General features: G+C 37.3%; 1 protein-coding gene across 2 annotated transcripts; it reads right to left on the bottom strand.

Moving 5' to 3' along the window:
- Positions 1-1,290: 1,290 nt before the first annotated feature.
- On the bottom strand, positions 1,291-23,520 carry GCLM (glutamate-cysteine ligase modifier subunit). Of its 2 annotated transcripts, XM_030936554.1 has the most exons (8): positions 22,968-23,514; positions 18,514-18,579; positions 15,926-16,010; positions 12,191-12,250; positions 11,413-11,496; positions 11,018-11,220; positions 9,023-9,137; positions 1,291-3,096 (listed from the first exon to the last, which is right to left on the bottom strand). In XM_030936554.1, exons 1-8 carry the CDS (start codon positions 23,091-23,093, stop codon positions 2,927-2,929), a joined length of 909 nt encoding a protein of 302 aa, XP_030792414.1. In that variant the 5' UTR covers positions 23,094-23,514; the 3' UTR covers positions 1,291-2,926. The 2 variants fall into 2 exon arrangements, with proteins under 2 accessions (XP_030792414.1, XP_010383428.1); XM_010385126.2 differs by lacking the exon at positions 11,413-11,496 and having other exon boundaries at positions 22,968-23,520.

A 23,520-nucleotide genomic window follows, 5' to 3' on the forward strand; every position in this document is an offset into this window, starting at 1 on the left:
TTCAATAATAGAAAATCAAGAGTACAGAGGTAAAATTAAAAACTTATTAAAAAATTCCATACACGATCCCCTTCAGAAAATGAATCTATAACCTTGCTTCTTTGTGAAGAGTTGAGGGTGCGTGTAGGAGATCACCAAAAAGCTCTGCTGAAGTTCAGACACATTAGCAACTAAGTTTTTTCCCCCCACTTTCAAAATAACCCTTCAAACAATCAATTTTTATAAGTCCAGGGTTATAAAAATAATAAATGGGATATTAAAGTTCCCTCTTAAAATATCTTGGCCAGTTCACTGTATAGATTTAAAATAAAATGAACACTTGTTTCAGGACTTATATGAAAAAAATGGGCATTTCCAAAGGTAAAGATGAACTATATATATACTTAATAACATTACGATTAATATAAAGGCTAGAAGGCTTAAGTAGCTCAATAACTAAACAAGTTTTACCAGGCAAATCACATGATTTCACATAATTTCTTCTTTTTCTTTTGAGACACAGTCTCGCTCTGTTGCCTAGGCTGGAGTGCAATGACGTGATCTCAGCTCACCGCAACCTCTACCTCCTGGGTTCAAGCAATTTTCGTGCCTTGCCTCCAAAGTAGCTGGGATTACAGGCGCCTGCCACCACACCTGGCTAATTTTTGTATTTTTAGTAGAGACAGGGTTTCACCATATTAGCCAGGCTGAGCTCAAACTCCTGACCTCAGGTGATCCACCAGCCTCGGCCTCCCAAAGTGCTGGGATTACAGGCAGGAGCTGTGTCCAGATAGATTTCACATAATTTTAATGATGAAATTACCCAATCAGTAAACCACAAAATCTTAGGAAAAGGGTCTATTATATTTATTTTGAATATGGAACCATAGTTCTTTTTCCCTAGGTTGAGAAAACTTGAGCGAAATTAGTTTTATTTGGGCCCATGGTTTAAAAATATTGAGACAGAAGAGATGTTTGTTTCTTTATTTTTGAGATGCAGTCTCGCTCTGTTGCCCAGGCAGGAGAGGACTCACTGTAACCTCCCCCTCCCGGGTTCAAGGGATTCTCGTGCCTTGCCTCCAAAGTAGCTGGGATTACAGGTGCCCGCCACCACGCCTGGCTAATTTTTGTATTTTTAGTAGAGACAGGGTTTCACCATGTTAGCCAGACTGGTCTCAAACTCCCGACCTCAGGTGATCGACCCACCTCGGCCTCCCAGAGTGCTGGGATTACAGGCATGAGCTGTGCCTGGTCAGATTTTATATAATTTTAATGATCAAATTAGCCAATCAGTAAACCACAAAATCTTACTTAGGAAAAGGGTCTGTTATATTTATTTTGAATATGGAACTATAGTTCTTTTTCCCTAGGTTGAGAAAACTTGAGCAAAATTAGTTTTACTTAGGCCCATGGTTTAAAAATATTGAGATACAAGATTTTTTTTTTTTTTTTTTTTGAGATGGAGTCTCGCTCTGTCACCCAGGCTGGAGCGCAGTGGCACAATCTCGGCTCACTGTAACCTCCGACTCTCGGGTTCAAGAGATTCTCTTGCCTCAGCCTCCTGAGTAGCTGGGATTACAGGCAAGTGCCATCACACCCAACCAATTTTTGTATTTTAGTAGAGATGGGGTTTCACCATGTTGGTCAGGCTGGTCTCAAACTCCTGACCTCGTGATCCGCCCACCTCGGCCTCCCAAAATGCTGGGATTACAGGTGTGAGCCACTGCGCCCAGCTGAGATACAAGAGATTTTAAAAGAAGTTTTCAAACTATTCAGGTTACAGACACAAATTTATAGAATTAAAGAGATTTATTGTGTACATCAACATTCACAGCTTATTTATTTGTAATTTTGTGGTTCTGAAACTAATGAAGAATTATACTAAATGACCTATATAGTCTCTTTAAGCAATAAACTTTCAATTATATTATTCTGCTTTAAAATAGTTAAGACTATATCTCAAAGTTGTTTAAGTAGATAATGTTGGCCCTGAATTAAGGATTTTTTTTTCATCCCCTTTCTGGCTTTTAGTCCTTCCTAGTCAGTTATTAATGGGGAATAAATATCACACATTTTACTCAAGTCATTCTTAATTCCCGGCTCTATGCCCCCTCCTCTCTCCAGAGCCCACAGTATCCTAACATATGGTAAGTACTCAATACTGAGGATTCTTGAATGAGTAGCAATATATACTAAGGATGGATCAATAATTTAAAAGAATCTGGAGGTGATAGTAGTTGCTTTTATAAACCCCCCAAACAATAATTTCAAAGCTTCTAGTCTCCTTTTCAGATTTACTTTGGTTTGTCTTTATAAGTAATAAAAAGAGATAATACGGTACAAGAATACATGGTTACATCATTACAGCTAAACTATAAGCAAGGACACGTTAAAAAATTTAAGTTTCCATTCATGTATTGAAGAGTGAATTTTATTTACACTACTAGTAAATCCCAGCTACTCCAGTTATTCTGTTATATCTCATCAATAACAGGAAAAATATCTTCTTCCAGTATTTCAGTTTTAACAATTGTAATTAAATTGCTTAGTTATAATAAGAGTTAAGAAGCAATTAATGAATTTGTTTTGGAAATAAAAAATATGTATATACATTACCCTGATACCTAGGCCAAAATATATCTAACAACAAATTTCCTTGATTTATATTAGTCATAAAAATAAAGGAAAAATATATTGCAAGTATTTTCTTTATAGACAATTTCAATTAGAAAACAATAGTTTAAGGAAAGCAATAAAGTGGTTCATGAGAATGGATTGATATGGAGGCAAGATAAGTATTTAAAACTTGACAGACAACATACTGTCAAATATGACGAAAGAATATCTGCCTCAATGACACCATTTACAGGCAGTAACTAGATTTTTACACATCTCCATTTTCTCTCATGTTGAAGGAAATTACAGGTAAGTTATGCTCCTAAGTCAGTTAAGAACCCCTTCTTTTAGCTTGTAAAATGTAGCCTTTTGATTTGATAATTCCTCTACTTTTCACAATGACCGAGTATCGCAGTAGCCACAGTGGCACCCACTCGTGCGCTTGAATGTCAGGAATGCTTTCCTGAAGAGCTTCTTGGAAACTTGCTTCAGAAAGCAGTTCTAAAAGAAACAACAACAAACAAAACTCCAGTGTGTTAAATTGGAAAACAAAAAAGCACTTTACTATGTAGGTAAGCATTTAACATAACAAAAGAAACCCTCAAAATTTAATATATAATATGCTTATCATTCATGTGTGTGCTATGAATCTGAACCAGAGTATTAGAAACTCCAGGCAGTTATTTAAAAAAGTAACTACAACTATACCCCAGCCTATTTAATTCATAACTTTTGGTGAGTGGAGCCTAGACATCCGCAGTTTATTAAAGATCTCCAGGTGATTCTAATGTATAGTCAGGAAAATACAGGAAAGTCTAAAGGAAAAAAAAAGTAACTGATAATCCTATCAATTGGAGATGATACACCATTGTCATGTACTTTCTTACAACTTTTTTGGTGTATATGTGTATATATCTTCATATATATATCTCCATCCATATCTTGAATCTGTATATATCTCTATATCTTATATCTGTATCTGTGTGGGTATACCTGTATCTTACAAAACTATAAATCATACTGTAATTACAGCCTTATTTACTTATCTTTTTCCACTTATATTGTGAATATTTTCCCATGTAATAGTCTGTGAAAAGATCATTTTTAATAATTTCCCCACTACTATATTATATAGCTATCATAATTCATATATTTCCTTATTATTGGTCAAAACATTTGTTTTTCCTAATATTTTGCTAATAAAAATAATGCCAGGATAAACATTCTTTAAAATATATATATATATATATATATATATATATATATTTTTTTTTTTTTTTTTTTTTTTTTTTTTGAGATGGCATCTCACTCTGTTGCCCAGGCTGGAGTGCAATGGTGTGATCAGTAAACCACAAAATCTTACTTAGGAAAAGGGTCTATTATATTTATTTTGAATATGGAACCATAGTTCTTTTTCCCTAGGTTGAGAAAACTTGAGCAAAATTAGTTTTATTTAGGCCCATGGTTTAAAAATATTGAGATACAAGAGATTTTTTTTTTTCTCGCTCTGTCACCCAGGCTGGAGTGCAGTGGCGTGATCTCGGCTCACTGTAACCTCTGCCTCCCGGGTTCAAGAGATTCTCTTGCCTCAGCCTCCCGAGTAGCTGGGATTACAGGCAGGTGCCATCACACCCAACCAATTTTTGTATTTTAGTAGAGATGGGGGTTTCACCATGTTGGTGAGGCTGGTCTCGAACTCCTGACCTCAGGTGATCCACCCAACTTGGCCTCCCAAAGTGCAGGTGTGAGCCACTGTGCCCGGTCACAAAAATATTTTCAAACAAAAATCGGTTTATTACATACACAAAGTTGTGTGGATGGGAGGACAGAAGGACTATATGTATTATAACCATATTAATTACAGTATATTAAAATGGTGGTTTGCATTACAAATAACTCTGTAAGTTTAAATATATTAGTGTTATCCAATGTATAGACTTTATATAATACATTTATCAGGAATGCCAAAAAAAGCCATATACACATAAATAATGCCCATTTTACAGGTGACATTTTAAACAATGAAAACACCAATGGCTCTGATGACACCTGGGGCATTGATCCATAAAAACCCTTTCTAAAAATAGAAATATTTGTACCAGCAATGCTTTCTTTAAGCATTTGAATACAAATCATTGCAAGACCATTTAAATAAATTTTCGTTATCAACTATATCTTACCAAAAAAGTCTACACGTAAATTTATCTCCAAATATGGAAGAAACAAACCGTCACAATAATACAGATGACGAACATTTAAAAATGCATGCCTGGCTGTGGAATGAAGGGCCAAAGTACAAGTACATTCTTAAAGCTAGATACACGCCATATTGCCAGCTGCTTTACAGAAAGGCTATGCTTTACACTTCTACCAGCAGTTGATAACTTGAGAATGCTGCAGTGCCATTTCTTTCTTTCTTTCTTTCTTTTTTTTTTTTTTTTTTTTTGAGGCAATGTCTTACTCTGTTGCCCAGGCTGGAGTGCAGTGGCATCATCACAGCTCACTGCAGCCTCAAACTCCTGGGCTCAATGCATCCTTCCACCGCATTCTCCTGAGTAGCTAGGACTAGAGGTGTGCGTCACCACAGCCAGCTAATTTAATTATTATTATTTTTGTAGATATGAGGTCTTACTATGTTGCCTAGGCTGGTCTCAAACTCCTGGACTCAAGTGATCCCCTGCCTTGGCCTTCCAAAGTGCTGGGATTACAGGTGTGAGCCACCATGCCCAGCAAATTCCAAGTTTATATCCAAGCTCTCTATGACTGCTCTGATGCCATATATATCCCACCACTCCTCTCCTCACTGCCTCTTCTCTGGCCACACTGGCCTCGCCTCCTTGCTGTATCCTGAAAACTTCAAGCACATTCACACCTTGGGGCCTCTGAATTAGCTTCTCCCTTTTCCTTGAACACACTTTTTCCAGATATTCACATGGCTCACTCCCTTCCTGCAGGTCTCTGATTAATATTGCCTTAGTAGAGAGGCCTCTCTGACTGTACCATATAAAACAACAATTAACTTGGATACTCTTTCTGCTTCAGCCAAATTATCTCCATAGCATATACTACCACTTATCATATGTAACATTTATTTTACTGTCTGTCTCCTCCCATTAGAATATAAATTCCATGAGGGTTTATTTTTGTCTGACTTGGTCCTTTATCTCTAGTATCCAGAACAATGGCTGGCAAATGGTGCTCAAACGTCTATTATATGCATCAATCAAAATGGAAAGATTCCACTGGGGTCAGAAGCAACCTACAGATAGGGATTAAGTGAGCATCTTCACAGTTTGATTTCAGAGTGCTAAAGGACCCACCTACTCCCAAATAAACTGCTGTGATACCTGAATAGCATTAATAGTAAACGCTCAATCAGTGTTAGCTATTTTCATGTGCCAGGTACTTTTCTGCGTACTTTACATGTATTAACTCAGTTAATCCACATGCTAACCCTATGAGATAGATACTATTATCTCCTTTATGGGGGGAAACTGAGGCAGAGAGGTTGGGTAACTTGGCCAAAGTCACATCACTAGTAAATGATAGTTTTCATAAATAGAATGCAAATGTCTCCTTGGAAAATTAACATTAATATGGATTTGTTTATCAGATTTTCTAACAAAGAGGACCCTGAGGGAAAGAGATATAATACAGATTGGATTTAATCGAAATGGGGGGCAGGGAACAAACAAAAAGGGAAAGTTCTAAATTCAGGATCATCTACTTTACAATTTTACTCTCTAGTTAAATTGTTATTACACTTCTAGTACAAAGGGTAATGGAAAATAAACCCATTATGGGGAGTAAGGGTAATTTTTAGAACAGGGGTAGACCTTCAGGGAATTTATAAACAAAATTCTATTTTAGATGACAAGCAGAGTTAAATGTTTTACAGTTTGGTTCCTTAAAAAAATTAAAAATATGACACAAGGCCGGGCGCAGTGGCTCAAGCCTGTAATCCCAGCACTTTGGGAGGCCGAGACAGGCAGATCACGAGGTCAGGAGATCGAGACCATCCTGGCTAACATGGTGAAACCCCGTCTCTACTAAAAAATACAAAAAAAAAACAAACTAGCCGGGTGAGGTGGCGGGTGGCGGGCACCTGTAGTCCCAGCTACTCGGGAGGCTGAGGCAGGAGAATGGTGTAAACCCGGCAGGCGGAGCTTGCAGTGAGCTGAGATCCGGCCACTGCACCCCAGCCTGGGTGACAGAGAAAGACTCCCATCTCAAAAAACAAAAATATATATATGACACAAAATCAGAGACTATGCTATTCATTAACTACATACTTTTAAAATTTAACTATGGTTGAACTCTTTAGTCAGTAAACATGACAAATTAAATCAACAGTCACTTCATTATAGATTAAAGTGTCTGACGGTTCATTAATGATAAATGCAGGATAAGCCTATACATTTTCACCAAAAGTCTTAGAATTAAAAAAGACAATCAAGTATCAAATTACGTCAGTAATACAAAAAATATAAAAAGGATTAAATCTCTCTCCTCATATACATATGCAATATATTTTGCCATATTAGCACACATTCTAAATGTCAACATTTAGAGATGTGAAAATAAAACACTAGACACCTTAATCTCTTCCTATTTCCTTTCCTACTAGAAAAAGGATTGAGTTTTTTTCAAGTGAAGCTAGAAGAGGGTACAGGCTGGATCATCAGCTGTTGGTAACAATTACTGTTAGAAGAGCCTCCAAAAAGTGAACAGACACATGACATCTGCCAACATATGGAAAGTTAAAATTTAAATGACTTACAGTTCAGAATAAATCAGCATAACAATTTGTTAGATTTTTCACTAAAATGGCTTAAAAAATCAATTTACTTGATTGTGAAAGCTCTACTGGGAAGGCAAAAGTCACTGTATTTTATTCTGGTATGATTTAAATGAAAATGGATAAAGTTTTCAGACTGTAATATTATAATACTAACGTTTCAAATCAGAGAGACTGTATAGTGGAAAAGGCTCCAAAATAATCCAAGACTTAGGCCAAGTTCAAACTTTGCCCACAGCCAGCTGGGTGACCTTGGCTAGTTCCTTTCACTCTGAGGCTCTATTTCCTGACTAAAAAAATGTATCATTTCAGTTGTTGTGAGGATTATAGATAACCTCTCTGAGGCATTTGGCATGATGCTTGGCATTCAAGGAACAATAACTATTAAAACTCTTTCTCCTCCGGAGATCTCCCCCTCCTCTGATGAAACAGTAAAGAAATGAGAATGAAGCAGACTGCTAATAAATAGCATAAAGTTTTAATAGATTACATAGCATTCTTAAAATGAGCAAACTGAATCAACCCACCGATATTGTGTCATCTTTTTAGGTGTGGAAGTAAAAGCTGAATATTTTTTTGGTGGGAATTATGTATGAAATATAATTTCCTCTAATATTTATTAAATCAGAACTTCTATAAAAATGTCATCGAGAATTAAAACTTTCACAAGACATTTCTCACTTATAAACAAACATTTCTCATTTATACCAAAAATACTTAGTAATATACAGGCTCTCTGAAACATTTATCTTTGCAAGTTATATTCAATATTATCTTCTAAGTCTTTCTAGTTATCTTATAAAATGTTGCAAAAAATTATTCTATAAAAGACAGACAAGCCATTCTCATTAATCAAATAATATTTCTGATTAACACTAAACATGTCTTAATAAAATATCTACTTACGTATCCTAAGTTGCTTATTAAGTTTTGAATTATATTACATGTGCCACTTTTTCCAGATATTTATCTCCTTGAATAAAATATAAGCCTTTTGGCCAGGCACAATGGCTTATACCTAAAATCCCAGCACCTTGGGAGGCTGAGGTGGAGGAATTGCTTGAGTTCAGAAATTCAAGCCCAGCCTGGGTGACATGGTGAAACCCTGTCTCTACAAAAAATACAAAAATTAGCTAAGTGTGGTGGTATGTGCCTGTAGTCCCAGCTACTCGGAAGGCTGAGGCAGGAGGATAGCTTGAGTCCGGGAGGTGGAGACTGCAGTCAGTTGAGATCATGCCACTACACTCCAGCCTGGGCAACAGAACAAGACTCCATCTCAAAACCAAATAAAAAATCAAGTGGCCTTTTGGTCCCGTCTTTGCTATGCTAGATAGTATTATATATATTACTATTTAGAATGTCTCAAAAGATCTTTTCTGTGTAGTTTAATATTTGTGAACCTCGAAAGACCAGATGTTCAGGAAATGATCCCTTCACTTTTTTCCCCCATTGGTACAGAGATAAAGTTTTCTGAAAATAAAGACATATACGTTTTGAACTAACCATTAAGAATAGTTCAGATAACATTGTATTTTTATCACTGTCCACACTTAAAATTATGTATCAACAAGTGCTTTTCTGTAAGACAAAGCTTATGATCAATCTCTATAGTGAAAATATCGGTTTTACCTTTTGGATCATTGTGAGTCAACAGCTGTATGTCAAATTGTTTAGCAAATGCAGTCAAATCTGGTGGCATCACACAGCAGGAGGCAAGATTAACTTGGTTACTATTTGGTTTTACCTAGAAGTAAAAATAAAATCATGATATCACTACTAAATTAAATATAATACCAAAAATAGAAAGCAATAAGCAATAACATAATTTTAGAACATATGAAAAATCACAATCCACAGTGCTTAAAGCTTACAAAATACTTTTACATTAATATCATTATTAATATATGCTTTTCTAACCCAGGTTAGTAGTAATGGGGAATAGGAATTCCCTATTACCTTTTCTCTATGTAATATGTTGCAAAATGTATTTTGCAGTGTACCACTAGGGGGAGGAAAAATCCAACACAGTACTACACATTTTTTTTTTTTTTTTTTTTGAGATGGAGTCTTGCTCTGTTGCCCAGGCTGGAGTGCAGTGGCATGATTTTGGCCCACTGCAACCTCCACCTCCTGGGTTCAAGCAATTCTCCTGCCTCAGCCTCCTGAGTAGCTGAGATTACAGCCGCCCGCTACCACGCCCAGCTAATTTTTTGTGTTTTTAGCAGAGACGGGGTTTCACCGTGTTGGTCAGGCTGGTCTTGAACTCCTGACCTCAGGTGATCTACCCACCTCGGCCTCCCAAAGTGCTGGGCTTACAGGTGTGACCACGATGCCTGGCCTGGTACTACACTATTAAAAAGTCTCCTGCTAGAACCATTTAACAATCTAATACATCTGCCTAGAAAACAAACATGCTTTTTGTTAGTTTGTTAAGTGTGATGGTTTCAGCTACAGAAGGAATAGGTCTTAAAGGTAGAGGATCAAATACAAGTAAATATATTTAGTGTAAAATATGGCTATGAATCAGACACATTTTGAAAGAGAAGAACTAACAGCTTCCAGCAGCTGCACTGGTTAATTTACATTCTGAATCATCTAAGTCTGTCCGGTAGTTTCTTGACCTCATTCTGGCTATCATCAAGGAGAAGGGGAAATACTTTCTCTAGGTCTTCCTGTCCATGAGAAACTCTGAAAGCTCTGAAAAGGAGAAGGCTGAAGAAGAAGGAAAAGGAATAAAGAAAAATACTGAGAGTAAAGGTAAAATGCTAGCAAGTGACTTTCCTAATAATGTAGGTTCTTAGACCAGAGAGGGGGAATAATTAATTTATGACACTCACTCCATGTCAAGTTGTATGAACTGACAGTCTTACACATCTTGGAATAACAGCAAATATTTGTTATATATAATGTTCCCTTACTTAGGAAATTAGAGTCATGGTCTAATAGTACCTAAAGAAAAAGAAGGTTTTTTTTTTTTTTTTTTTTTGAGACAGAGTCTTGCTCTGTCACCCAGGTTGGAGTACAGTGGCGCGATCTTGGCTCACTGCAACCTCCGCCTCTGGGGTTCAAGTGATTCTCCTGCCTCAGCCTCCTGAGTAGCTGGGATTACAGGCATGTGCCACCACGCCCAGTTAATTTTTTTATTTTTAGTAGAGATAGGGTTTCACCATATTGGTCAGGCTGGTCTTGAACTCCTGACCTCATGATCTGCTTGTTTCGGCCTCCCAAAGTGCTGGGATTACAGACGTGAGCCACTGCACCCGGCTGTAAGGTTTTTCTTTAGGTATTATTGTTTTCAGCACATAAGTAGAACTGAAGGAAATGGCCTTAATTCATTTGGCTATAAATGTTTTAACACACATTTTCTAGTATTTTTGTCACTCATTTTAACTGGGATTAACATTCAGTTCAATCAGAGATATAGTTAAATAAAAAGAAACAAAAACTCCAAATGATTTAGATAAAACCTGCCTCAAAACTCCTCCAGAAACAAAACAAAACTCCCACATGTGGAAAAGTCACCCTGCAGGGATGGTCACTATGTGCATCATTCTCAACAGTGTGCAGCAAAGACTGAAAAGGGCAAGTTCTTCCCGGAGTACTCATGATCCTGCCATCCCTTACCTGTGCCCACTGATACAGCTGTTCCAACTGTGTTTTGTCTAGATCAGAGGTACCTATGGCAACAATCTTTTTGCTCTGAACTAAGTTTTCTAATTCCTCCCAGTAAGGCTGTAAATGCTCCAAGGAAAGATTAACTCCATCTTCAATAGGAGGCGAAGCAATGATCACAGAATCCAGCTGTGCAACTCCAAGTACTGAACAGGCTGATAGGAAGGAAAACACAAAGAGAATAAATGCTTGTTACATCATAAAAACAAATATTTCTAATGTTTTCAAAGTATCTCACTGAATTCTGTCCATATTCTTCACTAGTTTTCAAAATAACAGATTATTTCACAGTTTACTTTTCATTTAGAACATTTCCATCTTTCAAAAATGTGTAAGTGCCCATTTACCTACTTGCTCTGTGTGGCAGACAAGTGGGTTTCTCTGACCTGCCTTCTTCCTAGGCAGCTTGCAGCTACTACATGCTCCTCTTTCTGGGGAAAAATATTTCTTCTTGTTTCCTAGGTCCCAGAAGTTTTTAGTAGCTCCCTTATCTTCATAAAATTTTCTTCTCCAGCTCTACTTGCTCACTACTATCGCATATGGATGATCACAAGAATTATGACTTAATATTCTGTAACTGGTAGTCACAGCAAAGAATAAGCTTGAGACACTGAAAAACTGAATGTTTGGTCTTAATCCACATTTATAGAGGTAGATAACTTCTTAATTTCTATAAAAATAATTTAAGAGCTTATTTTAAATGTATTCATTCTAAAGTTACATTAAAGAGCCAATTATTTGAGTTTTCAATATATGTAAATACTGGAAGAATTTTTTATTATCACAATAACCTAAGTGCTAAAAATAGATATAAAATACTTGAATTTTTTTTTTTGGCCTCTAATACTAAAAGGGCTAAGAATATGATTAAGAACTTCTATCTCCAAACAGATAGTGAACATTTAACTACATTGCACCTTTTACATTCCTCTTGCATATCAAAATATGACCTACATAAGTCAGTATGATTTTACAGAAGCCATAAGAAACTAGGCTAGAACTTTAAAAGGTAAAATTGGAATCAACTCATTTTCTTTTTACCTGGACCTAAACACAAGTTATAACTAATACACCTACACTAACTTAAAGTCCACTATTGAGATAAAAAATTCAGTTTTTGCTTACCCATGTCAACTGCACTTCTAGTTGATGATGAAGAGTTTGATCCTACAATGAACAGTTTTGCTGGGTAACAAAGAAAACAAAACTGATTACTACATTTGGATACACATTTCACTATATGCTAGCATTAACACTACTATAATACTAAGATGACAGATAATCCTGAATGAATTACTTTTCCTTTCCCAGTCACATAACTTTATAGTTTTAAGACATAAATGTATAGTTCCACTGTACTTTTAAAATCATGTGCTAGTTGCCAACAAATATCTGTTTATCAAAACAAAAAGTAAATATTTATTTCCCATTTATTAGAAGCAGGTTAGATAACTATTGGAGCTTAAATTAATTGAAATTTATATTTTTATGACTTAAACATTAATAGAGCACATTATATACTTTCTCCAATAAACCAAAATCTATATACAAAGACTAAATAAAAAATGTAATGAGATGAAAACTGAAAAAAAAAAAAAGTCCACAATTCTACCTTCCCAATACAATCATTTTCATTTTCAGACGTTATCTTCCAGTTTTTGGTCATATGAAGTAGGGCATACCATTATTTCCTCTTCTATTTGGTTTAACTTTATGTAATAAATATTTTAAATATATTTCTATGTAGTATTTAGTTATCTTAAAATTTCTTTAATTTAAAAAATTTTTTGTAGAGACAGGGTCTCGTTATATTGCCCAGGCTGGCCCTGAACTCTTGACCTCAAGGGATCCTCCCACTTCAGCCACCCAAAGTGCTGTGATTACAGGTGTGAATCACCACAATTTTTTTTTGAGACAGGGTCTCACTCTCATCCAGGCTGGAGTGCAGTGGTGCGATCACAGTTCACTGCAGTATCAACATTCTGAGCTCAAGTGTTCCTCTCACCTTAGCCTCCCAAGTAGCTAGGACTACAGGCATGTACCCCTACACCTGGCTAATTTTTTTCATTTTTTTGTAGAGACAGGGTCTCGATATGTTGCCCAGGGACTCTTGAACTCCTGACCTCAAGCAATCTTCCCAAGGTGCTGGGATTACAGCACCACATCAGGAAAAATTTTTTTTTATCCTAATAGTCATGTGCTTACTATGGAAATGAGGAAGACCTATAAAAGTAGAAAGACTAAAAAGAATTACCAGTCTCATCACCCAAATTATTGTTTAGATTTCTGTGTATTCTGTGGCTTTTTTTCCACTTAGGGGTAGCCTTGAATATATTCTGTGTTTTTAGTGTATAATTTTACATACTTTTTTTTTTTTGAGACGGAGTCTTACTCTGTCGCACTGTGGTGCCATCTTGGTTCACTGCAACCTCCTCCTGGTTCAAACAATTCTCATGCCTCAGCCACCCAAGTAGCTGGGCTTATAGGCCTGCGCCACCATGCCTGGCTAATTTTTGTATTTTTAGTAGAGATGGGGTTTTGCCATGTTGCCCAGGCTAGTCTCGAACTCCTGGCCTCAAATGATCCACCCGACTCGCCTCCCAAAGTGCTGGGATTACAGGTGTGAGCTACTGAGCCCAGCCAATTTTACATGCTCATTTTTTAATGGTTGAATATTATTTTGTAGTTTTGAAGAGTGTCATTTATTAAATGAGTTCTACTTATTGAACATTTAGGTTAGTAAATGTTCCAGTAGTAGTTCCAGTTTTCTGTTTTCACATATATAATGCCAAAACAAACATCTTAGTAACTTGTTGTTCAGCATTATACTGTATCATTTCCCAGGGATGAATTGTTAGAAATGTGATTATGAGTCAAAGCATGTGATGTTTTGTGTCAGTCTTGTTATATTTTAAAAGATGTGTGCCAGTTTACCACACCACCACCAATTAAGAATTGCTCTTCTATCAACATAGGATGCTATTACTAAATTTTTTTTTAAAAACTTAGTAGGTATGATACATACGTACCCAGGACCACATTAATTGTCATTTCTTTGGTTACTAGGAAAGTTGAGTCATTTTCTATATTTGTAAGATTGAGGTTTTGGTTTCATTTAAATTCAACTTTATATGTACATATTTACTTTATGTAAACTCACTGTTCAAAAAAATAAATTTACTCAATAGACAAACAGGTAGAGTAGCAGAAGAGCAAGAAAAGAAAAAAATCGAAAGAGGAAATGGAGAAAAATAGGGCTAATGAAATACCCTTATATAAAGTGCCTGACATTTGATATATGCAACACATTTTCTTGTATGTTTCTTATATGAGTCCCTTCCTTCCTACTGCTAGGTGATCTCTCTAAAAACACTGCTTCCCTGAGATTACTCCTTATTGAACAGCCATCCCAGCTTCTCTACTAGATGAGAGTCAGTATTTACTATTTTGCTCTAACTTTAATCCCTGTAACTCTATGAAAACCTTCCCCACTACTATTCCTCTGTCCATGAATTTGTGCCGTCTGAAATGGCCTCCTCTCTCTGAAGGATGAGGCTTTTTTGGATAGGTAGAAAGAGGAAAGCTCTTTAGATGGGGAGAATTTTGGTACCTATTAAGAAATCTCAAGCCCTGTAGGAACTGAAGACAACTTCTAAGAGACCCAAGATGGAACTAAATCATGAATTACAGTCAACCTCAGAAAGAATTGTTGGTTTACGTCCTTTCCAACACAAACAGCAATGTAAAATTGACAGGAAAAAATGGGTTTTGGAGTTAGGCATACCCGAGTGGATTCCTGGTTCAACCACTTACTGGTTGTATGATAACCTTCAAGTTATTTAATATCACTAATGCAATGCGGTAACAGACTTACCTTGCAAGATTGTTTTGAGAATTAAATGAGAAAATATAACCATAAAGTACCAAGTACAGTGCCTGGCACAAAGCTAGACTCAATAAATGGTAGTTACTATAATTAGATTAAAAAGACAATACCCTATCTCATCTTACATGCAATTTATTATTATTAACCATCTCAATAATAATAAAAGAGCAACAACCACAATAACAACAACATGGTAGCAAACAATAGCTACCTAGAACTTACTTTGAGGCAAGCACTGTGCTAAGTGCTTCTTTTGTTATTTCATCCAGTTTACAAAGAAGCGAGAGAAACAGATACATCCCCATTTTATAGATGAGAAAACTGAGGCTCAGGGAGGTTAAAGTCTTTGTTGGCCCAACATTATACTAGCCTGTAATCTGCATACCCAGAAACTTCAAAGCTCAAGCTTTTAATGATTATGCTATGCTAACTGTAAGGTGAGGGCAGAGACGGCACATCTTTTCATTTTTTGTATTCCTTGAGTATAGCAGTTTCTGGAAATTGTCACTCACTACATTTCCTGAATGGGTGTTACAGTATTTTCTTTCTCTTCATGTAACTTGTCCAGGTTTCTTTTTATATTTGCAGGTGACCTCAGACATTGCTTACCAGTATCTTACCAGAAGGGGGTGCTTATGCTTGCTTTGGGTGGACACTGCTTCTAAGCCTTCCCTTTATCCTTTCCATCTCCTTCATCTTAATCTTTCTACTGCTCTGAAGTTTGACACATAAATTATATGACATGATGACACCATCATGAAGAACAGCAAGTTGAAGTTCTATTCTGACTCTTATATAATAGCCAGCATTGACCTCTTAGAACTCCATCTTGGAGTTTAAGTAAAATTATGTTAAAAAATAATTTTTGTATTTCCCACATTTAGTGTCTGAGCAAAGAAAGGCTTATTCTAATGCCTAACAAAATCTATTGCTTCCACTATGTAACAAAATAAACTGAAAAGATTGGACTTTACCAGAAACTTTCATTTCTTCTCTTTCATCAGGATTTATCTTTTCTACTGCATGAGATACAGTGCATTCCAAGACATCTGGAAATTCCTATAATAAACACAATATTTAAAATAAATATAAAATTTAATGCTTCTGATTAATTATAAAATTTTCTATTATCCATAATGCCTTTTAGAAGCAGAGAACCTATAAGACAACAGAGCTATTTACCTGAGGTCTGGGTGGCTGGGTGGGCTTCACAAGGGTTGTAAAGCTCTGAAATAAAGGTAAAATGGTGTGTGTGTGTGTGTGTGTGTGTGTGTGTGTATCTGTTTTCTGGGAAAATCTGTCTCATTTTGACCAGGTATTTAGAAAGAAGCATGATCAAAAAAATTAAAAACAAACAAGCAGTGGGGGCATATGTGAGGAGTTAGAAACACTAGCACAGCCGATAATTTTACTTTAAAAAGAACCAATGAAAAATAATATCCACTCTAGATGACATATTAAAAACTTTCTACATTAATTACAAGGTTTTTCTTTTACTTTTTAATTTATTTGGGTTTTAATGTTATTGAACTTTAACCTGTAAGACGGATTTAGTTTTTGTTTTTTTCTAAATAGACTTTTTTTAAGAGCAGTTTTAGGTTCACAACAATATCAAGTAGAAGGTAGATTGAACAGATTTCTCATTCACTCCCTACATTCACATCCACACAGCCTCCCCCATTATCAACATACCCACCACAGTGGTATACATTTGTTACACTTGATGAACCTACACTGACATGTCATAATCACCCAAGTCCAGTTTATCTTAGGGTTTACTCTTGGTGTTGCATAGTTTATGGGTTTAGAAAAACGTATAATAACACATATCCACCATTACAATATCCTGTGCTCTGCCTATTCATCCCTCCGTCCCTGCTAACCCCTGGCAACCACTGATCTTTTTACTAGTTTGTTTTACTAGACTAGCAAAACTATAGTCTACATAGTTTTGTTTTTTCCAGAGTATCAAATAGTTGATATCATACAGTATGTAGCTTTTTCAGATTGGCTTCTTTTACTTAGAAATATGCATTCAAGTTTCCTCTATGTCTTTTCATGGCTTGATAGCTCATTTCTTTTAAGCATTGAATAATATTACATTGTCTGGATAGTTTATATATGCATTCATAATTTATATATACACTTGCCTACTGAAGAACATTTTGGTTGCTTCCAATTTTAGCAATTATGAATGGAGCTGCTATAAATATCCGTGCACAGGTCTGTGTGTGGAAATAAGTTATTAGCTCCTTTCGGTAGATACTAAGGAGCATAATTGCTGGATTGTATGACAATTAGTTTTATAATCACAAGCATTTTATTTTTATTTATTTATATACTATTATTATTTTTTTGAGACAGTCTCACTCTGTTGCCCAGGCTAGAGTGCAGTGGCGTGATCTCAGCTCACTGCAACCTCTGCCTCCCAGGTTCAAGTGATTCTCTTGCCTCAGCCTCCCAAGCTGGGATTACAGGCACGTACCACCACGCCTGGCTTTTTTTTTTTTTTTTTTTTTGTATTTTTAGTAGAGATGGGATTTCGCCATGTTGGCCAGGCTGGTCTCAAACTCCTGACCTCAGGTGATCTACCTGCTTCGGCCTCCCAACGTGCTGGGATTATAAGCGTGAGCCACTGTGCCCGGCCTGTAATCACAAGCATTGTAAACCAAAACTTTTGTTTTCCTGAGTGCAACAGAAAAAAGCAAAGGCCATTTGAACGTATTTTAATGAATAATGCACAAGGATAATGAGAAAATATTAGTACATATATATCAGAAACGTATTAACTTACATTTACAATATCATACAAAGTAAACAGCTAAGGCTTTCCCATGATTCTTGAGCACTTTCACAGCACATATCAGGGGTTCAGTAAGTGTTTACAAGTCAAGCATAAATAGAATTGTCATTTCAGAGAAACAGAGATTGATTTAAAAAAACCATTACTCAATGTCTATATAGTAGCTATAGAGTTACATGGTTGCGGTATGCCCAGAGGAACCAGTATTCCCAGCACATGTCCTTTTCCATACTTTTAAAGTAGCCTAAGTAATGTGCTATGAGCCTTTGACTGAGTTGGATTTCAAAGAGTGGTTTAGGGTTTTGAACATTAACATTTATGACAGTAGCCATATACTGACATTTAATGGAACACAGTTCCTTACTGTTTCATCGGAAACTGACATTTGAAAAATTACTTCTAGTGACACTGAGTCTACCAAAGCAATCAATCAATCACAACTGATAATCATTCCTCTACTAGACCAAATATAAACTGAAATAAAACACTAATAGTGAGGAAACCACAGTGAGGAAACCGGGGTGAGAATTAAGCATGAGAATCCTAGTATCTTGTCTGGTTAAAGAGTTGCCTACAGTCTAGATTTTCTATTTTATGCATAAGCCTACTGGATCAGAGTGCCGTCTCAGCAAATCGACCACAGAGAGTTTTATGGCTAATTGCCTATTTGACTTCCCTCACAAAACTGAATAAATTAACTTCCTGTTTACTTTACTTCCTTTTTGACCTGCATGATTTTTGCATTCACATTTCACTTACCCTCACCAAATCTGGGTTGATTTGGGAACTCCACTCATTCAAGGTTTTTTGGATACAATCACGAAGCTGCAAAAGGAATGCATTTTGAAACTGTTAATCAAACTCTGTACTTTTCTGTACTTCTACAATAAGAATATATTAATTTGATAAGCAGGAAAAAAAAGATAGCAACAGGAAATACCATACAAACCCCAATTTTAATTCTACAAGGTTTTTGTTTCCTTCAACATAGATAAATTCAGGCCTGTTTTCACCCTACTCTTGTTTCTCAAATGTTCTTGAACTAAAGCAGTTGTCTAATTAAAGTGTTTTTTTGTACCAGTGAAAATTTAAGCAAACTGTTGAGACATAAAAGCATTCACAGGCCAGGTACAGTGGCTCATGCCTGTAATCCCAGCACTCTGGGAGGCTGAGGCAGGCAAATCACTTGAGGTGAGGAGTTCAAGACCAGCCTGGCCAACATGATGAAACTCTGTCTCTACTAAAAATACAAAAATCATGTGGGCATAGTAGTGCATGCCTGTAATAGCTACTCAGGTGGCTGAGGAAGGACAATTTTTCTTGAACCCAGGAGGTGGAGGTTACAGTGAGCTGAGATGGTGCCATTTCATTCCAGCCTGGGCAACAGAGCAAGACTCTTTCCAAAAAAAAAAAAAAGGCATTCATAAAGAAACAAAAATAAGGTTTATAAACAGAGGAACCTGGAGTCAAGCCCAGGCTGTCTGACTGGAATTCATATCACAATTATGCCACATTTCTCAAAGACAAACAAATTAAATTATTAGAGAATAAGTGTGGCTGGAAAATCCTACCTCAGATTCACCTGTGCTGTTTATTAAAAGTTCAGACTCCTGAGCCTAATCCTAGACTCACTGAATCACTCTCCAAGAGCAGTTTGGACTTTCGTTTTAACAAGCATCCCAAGGAGAGTACTTTATCTATGTACTCTAAAGTCTGAGAACCACCAGGATAGACATATCTTGCAGAACTCAACTTGTATGACAGTCCAGAAGTCATTTCCTAACATTTAGGTGCACCTCTAACCTGTCTTCCATGTTTTCTTAAACAAAAAAAATTTTATACAAATATTCTAGTATGTTGTAAATTAATTCAAACATACTTTATTAAAGTGTATTTCAGACTTATTTGATAGTAGTCCAAAGTAAGACATACATTCACATAGTGAGCAAAGACCTATATACATATAATGGAACAAAACATTCACAAAACGATATTTATTTTCACAACATGCCAGGCACTCTAATGGCTTCTAACATATTAGTTAGAAAAAATATACTGGTCCATGACTCACTGAACTGATTTATGACCACTAATGGGCCAAACCTGGGAGTCTGAAATCACTGCCTTATTAGATAACCAAGGACATAATGTTTTGCATTCTTCTGTGGGCAATCAATGAAAACACAAATGAGTAACTAGAGGCAAGCCCCTGAATTGCAAAAGCACTTTCCTAATAGAAACAGCAGATACTAAACTTCTGAACTATCTGAACTATGATTGCTTATGATAAAAATTGATACAACCACTTTACTACGTATATCTTAGTATACATGATTACAAAACATAACTGGTTTATCAATTTAAGGGCACAGAACTACCTATGTTAAGATTCAAAATCCATAATAATAATTTAAGTGCTATTCACAACAATTCACTTGAATTCAAATTACAAGGTCTAGATCTTTATGTAAAGCATATTTATAATCAAATTTAAGTCAGTGGATGAAAATGAGTTGATAATCATTCCAGATAGAATTACAAGTCATAACATTCTCTTAAAAATTAGTAAACATTGAAGGAGCAGAACCAACTAGAGGTTAAAAATTCTATCGCAAGTGCTTTGGCTCAAAACATGGGAGAATTCTAAGAAATTTCCCTCTGGAAGGATGGCTCATTTGCACACTTGAGGCTTTCCCAATGAATTTCTCAATTCAGGAAAGTACGTATATTTTCATAGTATTCACCCTCTTCTTGAAAGAATTTCTTTAATTAATCTTGGATTCTGCAAAATGTCAGGACACATCATAAAACAGTCTAATGTTATAATTGCATAGGAAATTCATTGACTTTATCACAAGCCTAATGATTTTTAATCTTGTAAATTACATGTTCGCTATTTTGACTAAACATTAACCTTGTACTTGGGTTAATGTTTGTCATTAACATTAATGTTTACGTTTGTTCTCTGCTCTCTTCATTCTTATAATACACACGCAATATCACTGAGGATAAGCATCACCACAACTTAGCCTACCATTAGATCTGGAGTTGTATAAGAATTTTTTCAATACCATGATTCAACCAGTCAAACAGCCTTACAACAAAGAAGTGGGAAAAACAGTCCTATAATGGTCCACTTAAAAGCTATTTGATTTCATAAAATTCCAGTGAAACAAAAAATCTGGACAGAGGTCATAACAGTTTTTAAAAAATCAGAACTAGAAAAGACTTTGTAAGAAATTTAAATGAACTCTCGACCCAACATGTACATTTTCTCAAAAATAAGTGATTTGTTCAGTTTCTTTAATCTCTTCAGTGAGGCTGAACTGTTCCAAGTAGTATATCCCAATTGGAGCTCTGGATGTTACAAAGTTCTTTTTACATAGAAACAAAATGTGCCTCCCCTTTTGCTCTTACCAAGCAGTCATAGTTTCCCTACAGTATGATGCCATTCCTTCAAGTTTTCCTCAAATGTTTCCTAGTTTCTTTAGTTTTATCCTACTCTTATGAAGCGCCCTAAATAAAACACTAGAAAGCAGAATTAGTCCTTTGAACAATGTTTTACAAACTGTGGTGTGTGACTCCGAGCATCAAGAAATCAACATTTTAAAAATTAAAATAAGACAGAAAAAATCAGAATACAGAGTATAAAATAAGGGCTAATATCTTTCTGTGAAAAATGTTTCAGATATACTGATTATACAACTATTACCTGGATTGCAAGGTAAAATGTACCTCTTACTGTGTTTGCAGTCAGAAACTCTTTTGAGTCACTACTTTAGAGTATGCTATTGTGAGATAGGTAAAATTTCACCCAATAATATCAATGTATGTGCAAAATTCTGTATTGATGTACCACCAACAGTACTGGAAGAAATTAAGACTCTATGTACCGAATACAGAAATATTTATCTTTGGGAGAAACAGCCAAAATAGGTGATTTAAATAAAACAAAACATACACACTGAGCTGCAACATAAACACAGAATATGGTACAGACTCAGATTCCTACTTAAGTTACAAGCAAGAGTTCTCATCTCCTGATGGGCACTGACCCCAACAGCAGGCCTGAGCAGAGGTCCAGCACTTAACTCAGAGGGATGCGTGTGCTGCTGCATGGTCTGTTACCAACATCTCATAGAAGAGAGCAGAAACCGCCTAGGAACACAGCTGATACCATAATACGACATAGTTTAGGAAGGTTTTTCCTTTAATTAAGATTTATCTTTCTGATGAAACCAGATGATAGGGAGACAGATGCCTGTACGGTGTGCGTTTTCATATATTACCTCTTAATTCTCACAACAACCTGATGAGGAAGGTTTTATTACCCAACTTTAACTTTCCTAAAGTCATATAGCTCCTAAATCTAAAGGTTTTGTTATTTTTTAAATACTAGAATTGTCCCATACCACCAATATGCACAATGTGCAGTGGATGACTATTCGCTCAGAAATGACCAACAAATAGGTAACAAGTTTGTAATTCCAGATTAATCTCTGTCACCTCTAACTAGTAACTAGTCTTTTTATTTTCCAGTTTTTACAAAACTTTTATTTTTTAATTGATAGATTATATTTGTACATATTTATGGGGCATATGTGATATTTTGTTACATGCATAGAATGTGTAATGATAAAGCATACATAGATGCACAGATACATGCATAAAATGTGTAATGACTAAAGTCAGGGTATTTAGGGTATTCTAAAGCCAAAACTGAGTGCTTACTCATTTGCCTCACGGCAATAGAGAGTCTAATGTCAACATTCTAAAAGTTAGGTGTACTATGAATACTACTTCATCCGAATGCACCAAAGGACAATCTCCGAAAATATTCCTTTACCTGGACAGGGTGGGGGAAGGAAGCGAGAGATGTGAAGAGGGACGGAGCGACGTCCTGGCCCTCTGTGACCTCCGAAGAGGGACCCAGGATGTTTGAGAGTTTTGCCACCAGCCTTACAGCACCAAGAGAGGCGTCACTCAGTGCGCAGCTGCACCCGCTAAGTTTTTTAGACGCGTTGCCCTCAGTAGCGGGTTTGGACCCGAGGTCGCGCCGACACTGGCCCCAGCATCTTCCCGCGGGCGGAGCCCAGGTGAGAGCAAGGCCCTGCCACCCTCCCTCGCCCGCGGGTGCTTCTTCCTTCCCGGAACCGCCTGGCCAGGCCCAAGGCCTGCCCCGGGAGCCCCGCGGCGACGGTCGCCGCGCTCACCTCCTCGCTGTGCGTGGACGGGCACTTCTTCCGCAGGCGGCCCCAGTTCAGCAGGTTCCCCGTCTGCAGGTGCAGGGTGCGGGCCCGCGCCAAGAGCGCCTTGGCCGCGCGGCTGTCGGTACCCATGGCAGCGGCCGCCCAGGGGCCGAGCGGCGAAGGGGCTGCGGGTGGGCAGGCAGGCGGCCACCCCACAGGACGCGGTGCCCGAGGCCCGAAAGAGGCCCAAGAGGGAGCGCGAGGCTGCCGGCGCCGCGCGGCTGGAGCCTGGCCTCCGCTCGGGCCCCAGGGAGGCCGGCGGCTGGGCGGCGGTGGGAGAGGAAGGCACCGGTGGCTGCGGCTACCGCCCCGGCTACTGCGGCCGCAGCGGGAGAGCTGACTCCAAACTGAGGGAGCTGCTTCCTGGTAGACAATGACTAAGCAGAAATCGCGACCGAGAAAGTGCTTCGTAACCGTTACTCGTCCTGCGGCGGGGCAGGGGCGGGGCGCGAATCGGTTGCGGGACGCCGGCCCGCGAGTGACTGGCCCTCAGCCTGCGGCGGGCGTGGCGACGGGT

The sequence above is a fragment of the Rhinopithecus roxellana genome, chromosome 8 (genome assembly GCF_007565055.1).
Source record: "Rhinopithecus roxellana isolate Shanxi Qingling chromosome 8, ASM756505v1, whole genome shotgun sequence".
Classification (NCBI taxonomy): domain Eukaryota; kingdom Metazoa; phylum Chordata; class Mammalia; order Primates; family Cercopithecidae; genus Rhinopithecus; species Rhinopithecus roxellana.